The sequence below is a fragment of the Falco naumanni genome, chromosome 5, assembly GCF_017639655.2.
Source record: "Falco naumanni isolate bFalNau1 chromosome 5, bFalNau1.pat, whole genome shotgun sequence".
Taxonomy (NCBI): Eukaryota; Metazoa; Chordata; class Aves; order Falconiformes; family Falconidae; genus Falco; species Falco naumanni.
In genome coordinates, this window is record NC_054058.1 from 39,359,799 (window position 1) to 39,372,241 (window position 12,443).

General features: G+C 35.0%; 1 protein-coding gene across 16 annotated transcripts in view; it reads right to left on the minus strand.

Moving 5' to 3' along the window:
* The window catches only part of PPFIA2 (PTPRF interacting protein alpha 2), a 351,100-nt gene that overhangs the window by 68,170 nt on the left and 270,487 nt on the right, over window positions 1-12,443 (minus strand). For all 16 annotated transcript variants that reach the window (XM_040595910.1, XM_040595899.1, XM_040595903.1 and 13 more), the window contains one exon: window positions 246-467. In XM_040595910.1, the coding sequence (XP_040451844.1) occupies window positions 246-467 (222 nt within the window). The remainder of the gene's footprint in view (window positions 1-245; window positions 468-12,443) is intronic.

The window sequence follows — 12,443 nt, forward strand, 5'->3', positions numbered from 1 at the left end:
AATGCTAAACCACAAAGGATTTGCCTTTCCCCCTATCAGTACATATACACATCCATTTTTCTGAACATGGTTTTATAAAGAGATTTCTAGTACTATTTCTTAATGTAAATTTTGTGTTTCCCATGTACAAGGGCTTTTATCAGAGCTCAACTTTTGCTGCTCATATTCATTGGCCTCTATCAGTTTATAGTGGGTACCACAGGAACAAGCCCAGAAATACAAGGTGAGTGTAGTGAACTCCTTACCTCTCTAATGTCTCTCTGGTATTTACTGTTCATTTCCTCTGTTTTAATGAGCTCCTTCCTGGCAGTCTCTGCTTCCTGTTCTACCTCTCCCACCCGGGAAGACAGTGCCGCCAAACGCTCCTTCATCTGTGCCATTTCATAGTTTTGCTTTTCCAGTAGTTCCTGAAGTTCAACAACTTGACTGGCTTCGTCATTTGAGTCTATGGAGCCATTTGATAGGCGCTGTTAATAGAGAAGTGACATTACTTATCTTTAAACATGGACCCTACTTAGAGAATTTCTAAACCAAAGATTATTGTAAAAATTGCAAAAGCAACTAGGTAGGAAGAGAAAAGCACATTCATTTTCATGGTAGATAAGACAGGTGTCGTTATAAAAAAATTGCAAAAGATTAGTATTCATTCATATCGAGGAATTCCAGAATGCATCATCACACAGAGAAGTAAAGGTTTGCATTAAGAGCAAAATAACACACAAAAATAGCTTTAGTTTGACATTATGATTATTCAAGTAGAAATGGCAGCAATACTACTAAAAAGCACCAAATTGCATGCATACATCTTAGCTAAACTTACACAGCATTTAAACTTTATCAAAATATATTTTGTTTGCAACACAGGCCACGCTGTAGACAGGAAGCAACACTAAAAAAATCACAAATTCTCCAATTTGCACCAGAAAGTGCTTGGAGACTGGACAACATACTGGTTAGGTCTACATTAGAAGTAAGGTCTGCTGAAGTAATTTGTGTGCTGCTGAAAGCCTTGGTATGACTACAGTAATAAAGAAAAAAAAATAATCAAGAGTCCAGAACTCACATTGCATTTGGAATATAATCTCAGGAATATGATTTATATTGCAAATAAATTATTTCAGGAAAGAAGTGAGTTCACTAGCCAGACTTGCTGGCATCGTGTCATGATAATAGTCACACTATCCTTTTTCAGCAGAGGCTTCATACAAATGCAAAGATTTCATGTAAAAAAATAGGCAAAAAGAACAAGAAAAATCAAAATGATTGGATTTTGACCTATAACATGAAAAAATAACATCAAAGTAGTCCAACCTGTCATTAATTCTCTTGGTTACGTGCAATTTCATTAGTTAAATTTATATTATGCAGTAGGGGAACAAAGTATTTCGCTGTAACTGTCATTTCAAATAGGTTATGGACCTCAAAGAGCATCATAGAGGAATACTGGTCCTAAAAGGGGATTGTTATCCTTCAGATGGTAGGTTGTATAGCAATGTACATATGAAATATTCCTAGCAAGATCTGAGAGGAAACCAAGCTTGCTTTAATTAGCACTTCTGTGCTATTATTGTCTAAATATATTTATACCAAAATCTTCTAGCAAATTCAAAGAATATTACTTTGCTTAATGGCTTTAACAACATTCTTTCCCCAATCAGCCATAAAATGAACCCAGATCCAGACCACCTGCCTCTCTGCAGATCATTGAATAAAATTATTTTACTCTAAAAATTCATTACATCAAATAACTCAGTTCCAAAATTGCTTTCTTTATACTAGTTAATCATATTATCTTGACACTTTATGATAGCTACAGAACCATCATTAATCTACTTTCAGGACACCATGGTAAAATGACAATAGTAATTTAAAAACTTGTTTGTACTCAGTTTTTTGTTTGGAAAGTGTATAGTTAATCTACTTGAATCAAAACCCCATTAATATACAGCAGTCACTCATGTAAACAAAATAGTACTCAAATAGGAGAAAACATTTAACCATCATAGTTTATTCCATTGTGTAAATTTAAGAAACTCTTTTATCTATGATAACTATTATCTATTTTACATTTTTAATCTCATACAGCAGTTTTAGCAGTTGTCCCAGATGAACAAATTTTATCTCGCATTGCATTTGCCCTACAACTGTTGAAACAGTGGTCCAGGAATTGCTGTAAAGTTATAATAAGCAAATACCAAATCTGAAAAGCAATAAATGGCATGTGATCATGTACCTTATGTGCTATAAAACATGGTCATTCTGAAATGGCAAGCTGTGATATCTAAAAGTATGTTCAGCGGCAGAGAAATATTTTCATTAACAAAACTTTTTTTCATAAGATACTAATAACCAAAACACACAGAAATTAAATGTGAAAGATATATTATTTTATAATTTAATTAATATCTGAGATTCCTGGAAAAACAAATAAAATATTAATTAGAATTAATCTCACACTACTAGACAAATGCTATGATTGCCAATTATGCATGTATATATTTTGTTTTATGCACAATATATTTTGATTTGTGCACATAAACTTCCCTCATAATTCTTTGATGAGCTCTTTGTACAAGCTGCTTTAATTCTAGCCATTGTTCACTTTTGCTTTACCTTATTCCTGTATTCTTATCTAGAGCTGGTTTGTATTTAAAATTTCTAACTTACCAAAAATGACATTTTAATTTTTCTTAGTATGATTGGAATAAAACCAGGTTTTCTTTAAAAATACAATTAAAAATACAAAGATCAGCTTAAAATTTGGTATTTTTGGAAGCTGGAAGCATACTTTAGAAGTTTACCTAGGAATTTTAACTGACACTTTGTCTATTTTAATGCTTTGATATTGTTTTACGATATATCCATTATATGGGTACATCTTGTGAAGTAATCAGTCCAGAAGACCACAGATAGGAAATTATTAAGCATTAATTCAAGAACTATCTGATATAACATACCTCAGGTTCCCAGGAGGGTTTTTACCAACAGTTTTATGGTCATACTTTCCCTCCCAAACAAAAAAAGCTTGAATAAGAATGTGAAAATACGCTATGCTGGTTGCAGCAAAAGACATTCTGTAGACAATGCTGATTCAAACACATTTTCTGAATTAGTGAAAGGAGCAGGAACATCCCCTGCCCGAGAGGAATTCCCTACAGAATAAGTTGTGGGACAGAACTGCAGCATCTTTTCTATTACTGATTTTGCGTAGAATGTTCATGTCCCTCATCTATCTTTATTTTATTATTTTTTTATATTTTTTTTACTGGCTGACTAGTATTTTTTTTTTAATCTGATTGAATTTTTAGTGCTGAAATATTTCCTGGTACTCAAAGACTTTCCTGTTGATGATGCTGTATATTAATTGTGATCCATTTGTAAATAAACAGTTAGACAAATGCTTATAATAATGAAGTCAAAGCTTTGAATAGATCTCTGTTAATTACTACCTGAAGCACATAAGGGAAAACTTCTCAAAAGGGCACGCACTAAAAAAGTTTCAAAGTAGACATTCTCAACTGTTATACCCCTACACTACCAAAAATACCCAATTTAGACAAGTTATTGTATCAGATTAGTAGAGGGGCAGGGGGAATACTGAAAGTAAACTGAAACAATTGGAAAGTCTTTAAAGGAGGGCAGGACAATAAAGAAAGCTTTCTAACCAACTGAAACATTCTAGCAGAGAAAAATAATATTTTACATGTTGCCCAGATCTGGCTTACAAGTTAGTCATCCAGATGAAGTTTTCAAAAAATTTCATTATGCTGTCTATCAAACGTGTTCATGAAAAAGGTGCATATGGCCACATTCCTTAATTTCACTGATTTCACATAAAAATATCTACTAGCAATGGCTATTTTTTGTTGAAAAAAGAAATGTGGCAAAAAGCAAATAGCTCACATGCTCCAATGCTTTTTTTTTTTTCTAATTAGTTTATCTAATAAAAGACAGCCCATCTGTTTCTATCACATTTACTTACTTAGACCTTGATGCTGCAGCAATGGTATCATCATATATTCTTGACTTAACCATTTTTGCTTTCTACAGACACAATAGGTACACGTAGCTGCAACATGTGTATGCCTGCTACACACACTGTAAGGGTCTCTGCCCCCTCCCACTACCCCCTTCCCTGGGTTTTTCAGCCAGATGAGAAATCTGGTTGGCATCACCTTGAAAGACCTAATACAACCTCAGAAGTCTTCTTTGGTGGTTTTGTCTTTTTGTTTGTTTGTTTTGGTTTTTTTTTTGACTAGTTCAGAACAAACAAAGGTAAATGAGCAACTACATCTGCACCTAGCCATGTAGCACTTTGTTTTCTCATCACTGGCAATAACAAGGGAAAGAGCAGCAGCACTAGGAAGGCCTGCTGTGGGTTTTTGGAGGGCTGCTATTTTCTTTTGTGGTATATCACCATACGCCAGATGAATAACTGAGAAATTGCAGTCTGTACTAAGGGCTTCAGACATACCCTTACTTGATAAAGAAAGCTTTTATGTTTACTGAAGTACAGCAAAATACACTAGGAGGAGAAACAGATGAAATAATCATCAAGTAAATCTGATGACAGTGATGGTACTAACTGTAACAGAGGCAGCATACTGCAGAGGAAATCAAAGTTCAAAAAATACCCTGTAGGACCAAGTGCCATAAAGGGTAATGTGGATTAAACAAGAAATGTCTGGGTGGGGGAAAAATAAAAATAAAAGTCTTTGAACTGCTTATGGTCTGTGGAAATGGAGGAGGGAAATAAATGTTCATATTCCCTAATACTGAACAGTATGAAAATGCAACCAGCATCCCTGGTATCAGATTTTCTTTCTTTCAAGATACAAAAAGCACAGCAGTAAGGCTATCTGCTGCTTGTATAGGAGCGTCAGCAGGGAGAAGGTCGCAAACTGGAGCATTACACATAGCAATAAATCTGCCCTAGATCATTGCTTCTCTCCCCTATGAAATAATCAAAGGAAAACCAGTGGTGGACTGGTTTACTAGTAAAAAACAAGAACGATGGTAAAAGGAACACCAGGAGAGAGTATAAAAAAGACTAACCCAGAATATTGTAGCTTCTGTTAATCCATTTCATATAGCCTTTTCAGTTAATCCTTAGCAATAATACTGAAGGCAGACTGAGTGGAGGTACACTTAAGTAAAAAAAAAAAAAAAAAAAAAAAAGTAAGGGCACTGGACTACAGCAGTAGGCAAAGAAATTGTACAATTGTCCCAGGATATTGATTGCAAAGTACTTGTCTATTTTATTTTGTAGGAAGAACCTCACAGTGAACTGCATACGTGGCAAAATATACACAGGAACCTAATTTTATAAAGGCAAAACCCAAGTACAGCAAAACCTCCAAGTGTGTCAAACATCTGACACAAATATGTTTGGTTTAAGTACTATCAACCAGTAATCAGTTATGTATTTTGTGCCAAAACTTAACCTGATACCACCTGACAATGGTGGTGGTGGTAGGGGGGGAAATGTCATGGGGTTACCTCTGAACAATCAGCAGTGGAGACAGAACTCATTTATTTGATAGAGTTCCTCATCAGTGTCTCTCAGCCTGTGGCAGTAAGAGTGCAGGCAATTCAAGTGATGCCCTTGTGCATAAGCATTTCCATGCCTGAGGACTAAGTTAAGCTCCGTCTAACCATAAGGTAACTTTGAATAATTGATAGTAATCTTAAAATTCAGATGTCCAGTCTTTTAGAATTCATAGAACAAAGTGGTATTTTTATGTTATAAGGACTGGGTTCTAGTTCTTTTTTTGTGTGTGTGGTTTGTCTTGTTTTAAACCCTAGAAGTATGTGCCTTATGCCTACTCTTTACAAAGGCACTCCCTAAATTCTTTTTTAAAGGAGTACTGGCAAGTTCATTGCACAATAAATCCCTAGTGTCAAAATTGAGGTCCTCACCATGTTCTCAAGTCAGTATAATGTCATTGTGGTTTTCGAGAGTTCATTCTGAACAAATTTCTCTCAGGATCTACTAATGTTCAAAGCAACTGTCTGTGTAAGTTTGGCTGGCTACCTTTGGCAAGTAGCATAGCCCAGAAGACTGCTAGCACCGTGTTATACTAGAGTTATGTCAGAATCGAGTTATCTTTAAAAACATGAATACCTTTGTTAAAAACATCCTTTTGATTATACATATTTTTTCTTGACATGCAACAGAAAATCTAATATTAAAATGGCTTTTCAAAGTTCTGCATATAGTAAGTTCATTTACTAAATATGTGATGGTTTATTTGTCCATATAAATATTGTAAATACATTTAATCAAAGAACACAAGTTTACGCAGGTTCTCTCTGAACCTTACAACATGCCTAATCAGGGCATTTTTTTTTGCCAGTATGAAGTTGTACAGGAAAGCAATGATCTAAAGCATACATAAAAAATAAAGCAATGGATACAAGCTAAGTTACAGCAAGGAGTTGTTTTCAGAAAAATCGCAATATTTAGAAAAGGCTATAAAAATTAGACAGAATTGTTTCCAAATAAAAGAATGTCATTGCTGCAGAAGCTATTGGAGACAGGAACATACTGTTACCTGCCTCCAGATATGACATATCCTCATATCTGCCATAAGCCTGTGACCCTAACGCTCATGGTGACTGAACTTCAAGATACCCCTTTTTCACTCCCTGTTATTCTAGAATGGCATCTCAAGCTACAGAAACATCACTGACTCACTTCATTTTGTGAGACTTCTCCCTTCATCTTCTACTAAGGCAGATGCCAGCTGTTGCTTTATAAAATATGGTTGCATTTGTTTAGTTGCTCTGACTTCTGCTCAGACAACTGCCTATGTGGCAGCTGAGATATTAAAGCTTTCCTGTACTTCATATGCAATATACAGAATTTCAGTGATATAAATAACTTTGAAAATATTTTGGAAATATAACAGGATCAGTAGTAGTGCCAGTTTTCAAACCTAAGTTATGTTTAGACTCTCTTTGAAGCCAGATAATTCCTACAAATAATACACATATAAAAAATTGAACATGAGGAAGAGTAGGAAATAAATGCCACATAAAGTTCAAAAGAGGGTGTTGTTTGTTTGTTTTAAAGCTTTTAAAACAGTTTGGCAGACAAATTGGCAAATTTTGTCCCAAATCCCAGGGAAAAAAGTTTATTTTTAGCTCTGTAGTGGTGGAGATGTTCCTTCTGACTTAGAAAAGCTGGCCATGAAGGCTAGATTATCAAGGGAAAGACAGAAATACTGTATATTTCTCAGGTCAAATAAACTTGTCTGAATATCATATTACAGAAACACTAAAAGGAAAGTAAAATAATCACCAAAGGAAGCTAAATTATACATGTCACTTGACTCTATAAGAGTAAGAATAAATGTAATGCTGCAAAAAGTAATGGTTGCTGATGTTGTTTGAGATGTAAAAAATAAATGAACAATTTACCAAGAGATGCTTTTTACTACAGTTTATAATCCTACTCCTATTCCTTCCAAATGCCCCATGCCAAAGTTTTAAGAGAAAGTAGATGATATTAACAAGTACATAGCTATGCAATAGCCCAATCACAAGTGACAACTAAACAAGCAAAAGCAGTATGATCATCATTCATATAATCAGCACGGAAAACACAGTTTGAAAAGCTATGCCAAAAATAATACCATTACACCTAAGCTGTCACAGTCATGTCCAAGTGGCTGGTTGCCTCATTATGTTTGATGGCTATGCTACTTCTCTAGGTTGTTCTACATCTTTTGTTCTGTGTCAGGCAACGATCTCATAATCATTAGAGGTTTCCTCTTAATTTACTCTGATTTTTCTTCAAACTCTAAGCAACTATCAAAGCCAACGTTCTCTCTCCACTGAAATATTTCTTCCCCATCCCAATACTGATATAAAAAGAACTACCTTCTCCACTTTCTATTACTACTTTAAAGATCTGGCGTAAGTTTGCTTCCTGATCAGCCTTCAGCTCTTACTCTTCCTTCCAATGCCTGTAATCACCTGTCACACTTTAGTTATTTTGCAGAATGGGAGGGGGGGCAAGGTTTACTTGATGGGTGGACATTTTTCCTCTTGTTGCTGGTCTCTTCCAGAATACCTGACTATTTTTCTTTTACACTATTAGAAGAATTTCTGAGATCTTGCACAGGAGAGAGAAATCAGGTACTGCTTCTTTATTATAAGGGCTAGTTAGCTGCCCAAACCAAATTATACATGCAAATCCCACCCCCATTTGCCTTGACTAACTCCTTTTTCTTAGAAGTCTTACCAGCCTGCTATTAAAAATGAGTGGCCTGGTGACTCCTCGCAGTAAATCATCCAGCAAAGGTCAGTCAGCCAATGCTGTCAGCTAGCACAGTGCCTGAAGTGTAAAATTCCCCTGGGGAGGTAACAAGGCTTTTAAAGCAGTGTTTTAACAGCTTGATATGTAGAAGTATATGGGGTTTCTATTAGGTAAAAAGGAAGTCTGTATGACTGAAAGATGAATTTATATGAAACAGACAAAGAGCTGAAACAAAGAGTTGATTTATTGAAAAATTAAGAGATCTGACTGAGGAATCTATTGATTTATCCTGTAAGTAACATACAAGTAATGCAGCTCTTCAATGATAAAATCCCCGTGCTACAGTGTTGAGGACTAAGTATTCATAGTCATGCAGACATATGAGACTATTAAGCAGAACTATACTTACAAAATATTTGCTGAGTCTCTCAAAAAGAATACTGCATATTCTCCTAGGCTTATTCCTTAGATTCATGAAGACCTCTAATCCCAGCTGAAGCCTTTATCCATATTTCCTCTCACTCTGAAAACTCCTCACCTCCCTGGGTGGGTCAAGCCATCAATCTTCATTAAGTGCCCCTCAGCACATGCTTCTTTAATTAGCTTTATCAATATTAACCCAGAAAGAGACGATTAGGAAGCCAGAAAGATACCTGCACTGCCTGGAAACTGACCCATCATCTGGTTATCAAATGTGTTTTGTGTCTGAAGTGTGTTATTTCACTAATTCAGAATGTGAATGCATTGGGGTAAGGATCGTGTCTCCCACTGTTTCTTATACATCATGCATTCTGACTGCACTCAGTAAATAGCAAAATAAACCCCCCCTTACAGCAAATTCTCTCTAAGCTACAAACACCCCTTTGATGGCTGGTGTTCAATCCTTGCTAAGTTCTCTTTGAAACTGGTGCTTCTGATGAGGGCCCCATATGTCCTGCCTTCGCTCCTTTCTCTGCCATTCCACTATGCTGTCAGTCAAAAGATTCTTTTTAATCTATTAATCCAAAACAAAGGAGCACATGGGTTACACATTCATAAGTAAAAATTGAAATGGAAGGTTTTCTTCTGCATTTTTCTACTAACCATGCAAAATTATCAGAAAATCCCAAAATAGTCAAGTCCAAAACTGGAACAGGTTCTGATGATTGCTCTGAAGGAGACCTGTTACTTTTTATTATATTATTTAATTTTAATTGTATTTGATTTGCACTCTGAACATTTTAGGCCATGGTGTTTGCTTTGGCGAAACACTTTTTACTCTTGCAGGATACAATGTCTATAACTGTTGTCACTGATTTAACAGATTTTAGTAAACTACTGGCATTTGATTGAATTATTGGAATATGTTAGTGTTATAAGTAAGAAGAAAAAATGTGACTCTTAAATAAGCTGAAGGTGACTTCCTGAGATATACTATAAAGCAAAACACCCCCAGCTGTTTAATACATATAAGAAGTCATTATATACAGCTCCAGGTTCCTCATAAAACACAGCATTAATTTAGGAAAGCAAGCTGTTTATTGCACCAGAACTATAAGACTGTTTTACCTATCCTGGTATATATATATGTTTCCATGTGCCTAAAATATTCTGGTTTATTATTCTGAGGGGAAGTGAACAACTATGCTGGTATAACTGCCCTTACTGTAGTAGAACCAGTGTGGTATACTTGTTAGAAAAAGTAGGTAAAACCACAAAACTAGTTAACAAGTTTTAATGGTACAATTATGGATCTTGGAATAAGGAAGAGTTCCCTTATTAGCAGGGTATAGGTATCACAGGGACATGATAGATTAAAAAAAAAAAAAAAACAAACAACAAACCAAAACCAAAACAAAAGGGCACCAAATAGGGACAAACAAGCTTTGTATTTTACTACTGTTTACAAGTTGCAGTAACAAATGTCAGCAATAAAGTTTAAAATAGAAACAGTGCACTTCCAAGGAGAAACATTCTGATATAGCCTACTTAAATGCTCAGCTTTCATGCCTTTGGTGTAACAGAAATCCATGCAGAATTGGATTTGTCAAGCAGGAACGATCCTATGCTTACAAAACAATTTTGAGGATAAAAATAGTCATTCCCCAGGCCAATTAATCTCTAGTAAAGCTCCACTAACTTCAGAAGAATTATAGCAATGATTTCTTATATGTTTGAAATAAAAGATGTGGCATGGAACTCATGGAGGAAAATTCTCCAATACAGGCCAGAAACAGACAATGAATTTTGAGCGTCAAAGAAAGAGATCATTATAAGCGAAGAGAATACTTTAATGGTGGACATTTAAGGTATACAAACATCAGAAGATCTAATGTTTTCCAAAGAAACTTCAAACCTTCCCAATTTGCATATCAGCATTTTTAAAAACATTCTGTCTGCCAATTAAAAAATCAAAATTCCATTGTTTTTGTGGAAGATGAAATAATTAAAAGTATGAAATAATGCCTTTATTTGAAAACAAACAATTTGTTCACAGCATCTTATTTTGGGGCGTCCAGCAAGCACCACTTTAAAGGCACACAGTTTATAGCCAGAAATGAGAGCATACTGGGCTTCCTATCAGCAACTGAGACTCATTCCTATTTCTTGTTCCAATTATACATGGTAAATGGTGCATGAGATTCAGCCACAGGTTCAGGCATCCCGATGTGTCTTTAAATATGCTAGTTACTATTTAGTATGGAAAATCTTATATTTGGAGTATCTTGACAAATTATCCTTCAAACATTGTGGAAAAGTATTTCCTTCCTGACCATGATCATTGATTGGACACAGATGAAAATGATTGCTACTTCAAAATGGCAAATAAAAGTAGAAACACTGGATTCCTCGAGTAACTCATTACTTCATACAGTTACAAGGACTTTTTTATTGCTTTTTGTTAAAAATCAGAAGGAATCATACTGACAAATTTACACAGGAAACAGCACAATGGGTTATGAGTTAGATGGATGAATAATCTGATGCTGGTGTCTGGTATGTACAATTTTTTTTCTGCAAACCAAAACGTTAGCCTTTGTGTAGTCATTTGCCTGCAAAGCAAACTAACAAATGATGAAGTGAAGTTCCATAAAAATACATATGTTTTTTATACTGGTAATGTAGAATCTTCCTCTCTAGATATGTATATTTTGTTTATAATTTGAATAATAAGACTATTCAAACTGACTTCAGATAGGACAGAAAAAAATGTTTCTGATATAGTTCTATGCATGAAAAAATAGTACTCTGAAAAAAACTTGTATAGGAATAATCCGAAATAATTTTTTTGAAGGATTTTCTCTAAACATGTCACAGTTTGGAACTGAGAATAAAAAGTGCTAGCATAACTGGATCACTGGTATGCCATAATTTCTTTATTTCCTTTTTCCTTTGAATTTTTTTCTTATAGATTTAAATGGTTAATATGATTTCTTTATTTCACATCAATTACAGTGATACTGTAATTGGCAATAAAAGCCAGTTCTGAAGTTTTGTATATGCTTGGATTACTCTAAATACTTACTGTTTCTCATATTTAGTACTTGTTTTTGTTTCATTAGTTTAATCATTGGATTATTTTTTTTTGTCTGTTTTCTCTACTTTAAAGTTTCCCTTAACCTTCATACAAGAGAATTGTCCATGTTGTTGTCAATGGGAAGGACATAGGCCTTGCTTTATCATCTCACAAAATTGCTTTTGTATTCACACAGGGTTCTGAAGCCATTACTGAATATATTTTCCACTAAATTGGGAATTAATATATTACTGTTGGAAGCCTTGGCGCTTCACACAGAGGACACTGCTTGTGATTACAGAATTTAAAACGATGCTCCAGCTGCCCTGTGACACAGAATCACAGAGCTGGCCACATAGTCCACCAACTCCTCAGCACTGTACCCTATCTCAATTGTAGGTTATTTCTCTTAAAAATTCTTTAAAGCTTCCCATTCTGGAAACTGCTCTCAGCAGTCTGTTCTAGTGTTTCATTGCTTTCACTAGATTTATTGATCCGTTCTCTTTGTATGTGTGTATGTGTGAAGGCACGTTTTATGTATTTGAAGATAACTGTATCCATTAGTCTCTCCTCTAGGCTTTCAACCTACATTTTGAAAATTCTTCAGGCTATGTTATTTAGATTTCTGATGATTGTTTTAATTGCCATCTTCTGAATTCTCAAGACAGTCCACATCCCTCTTCA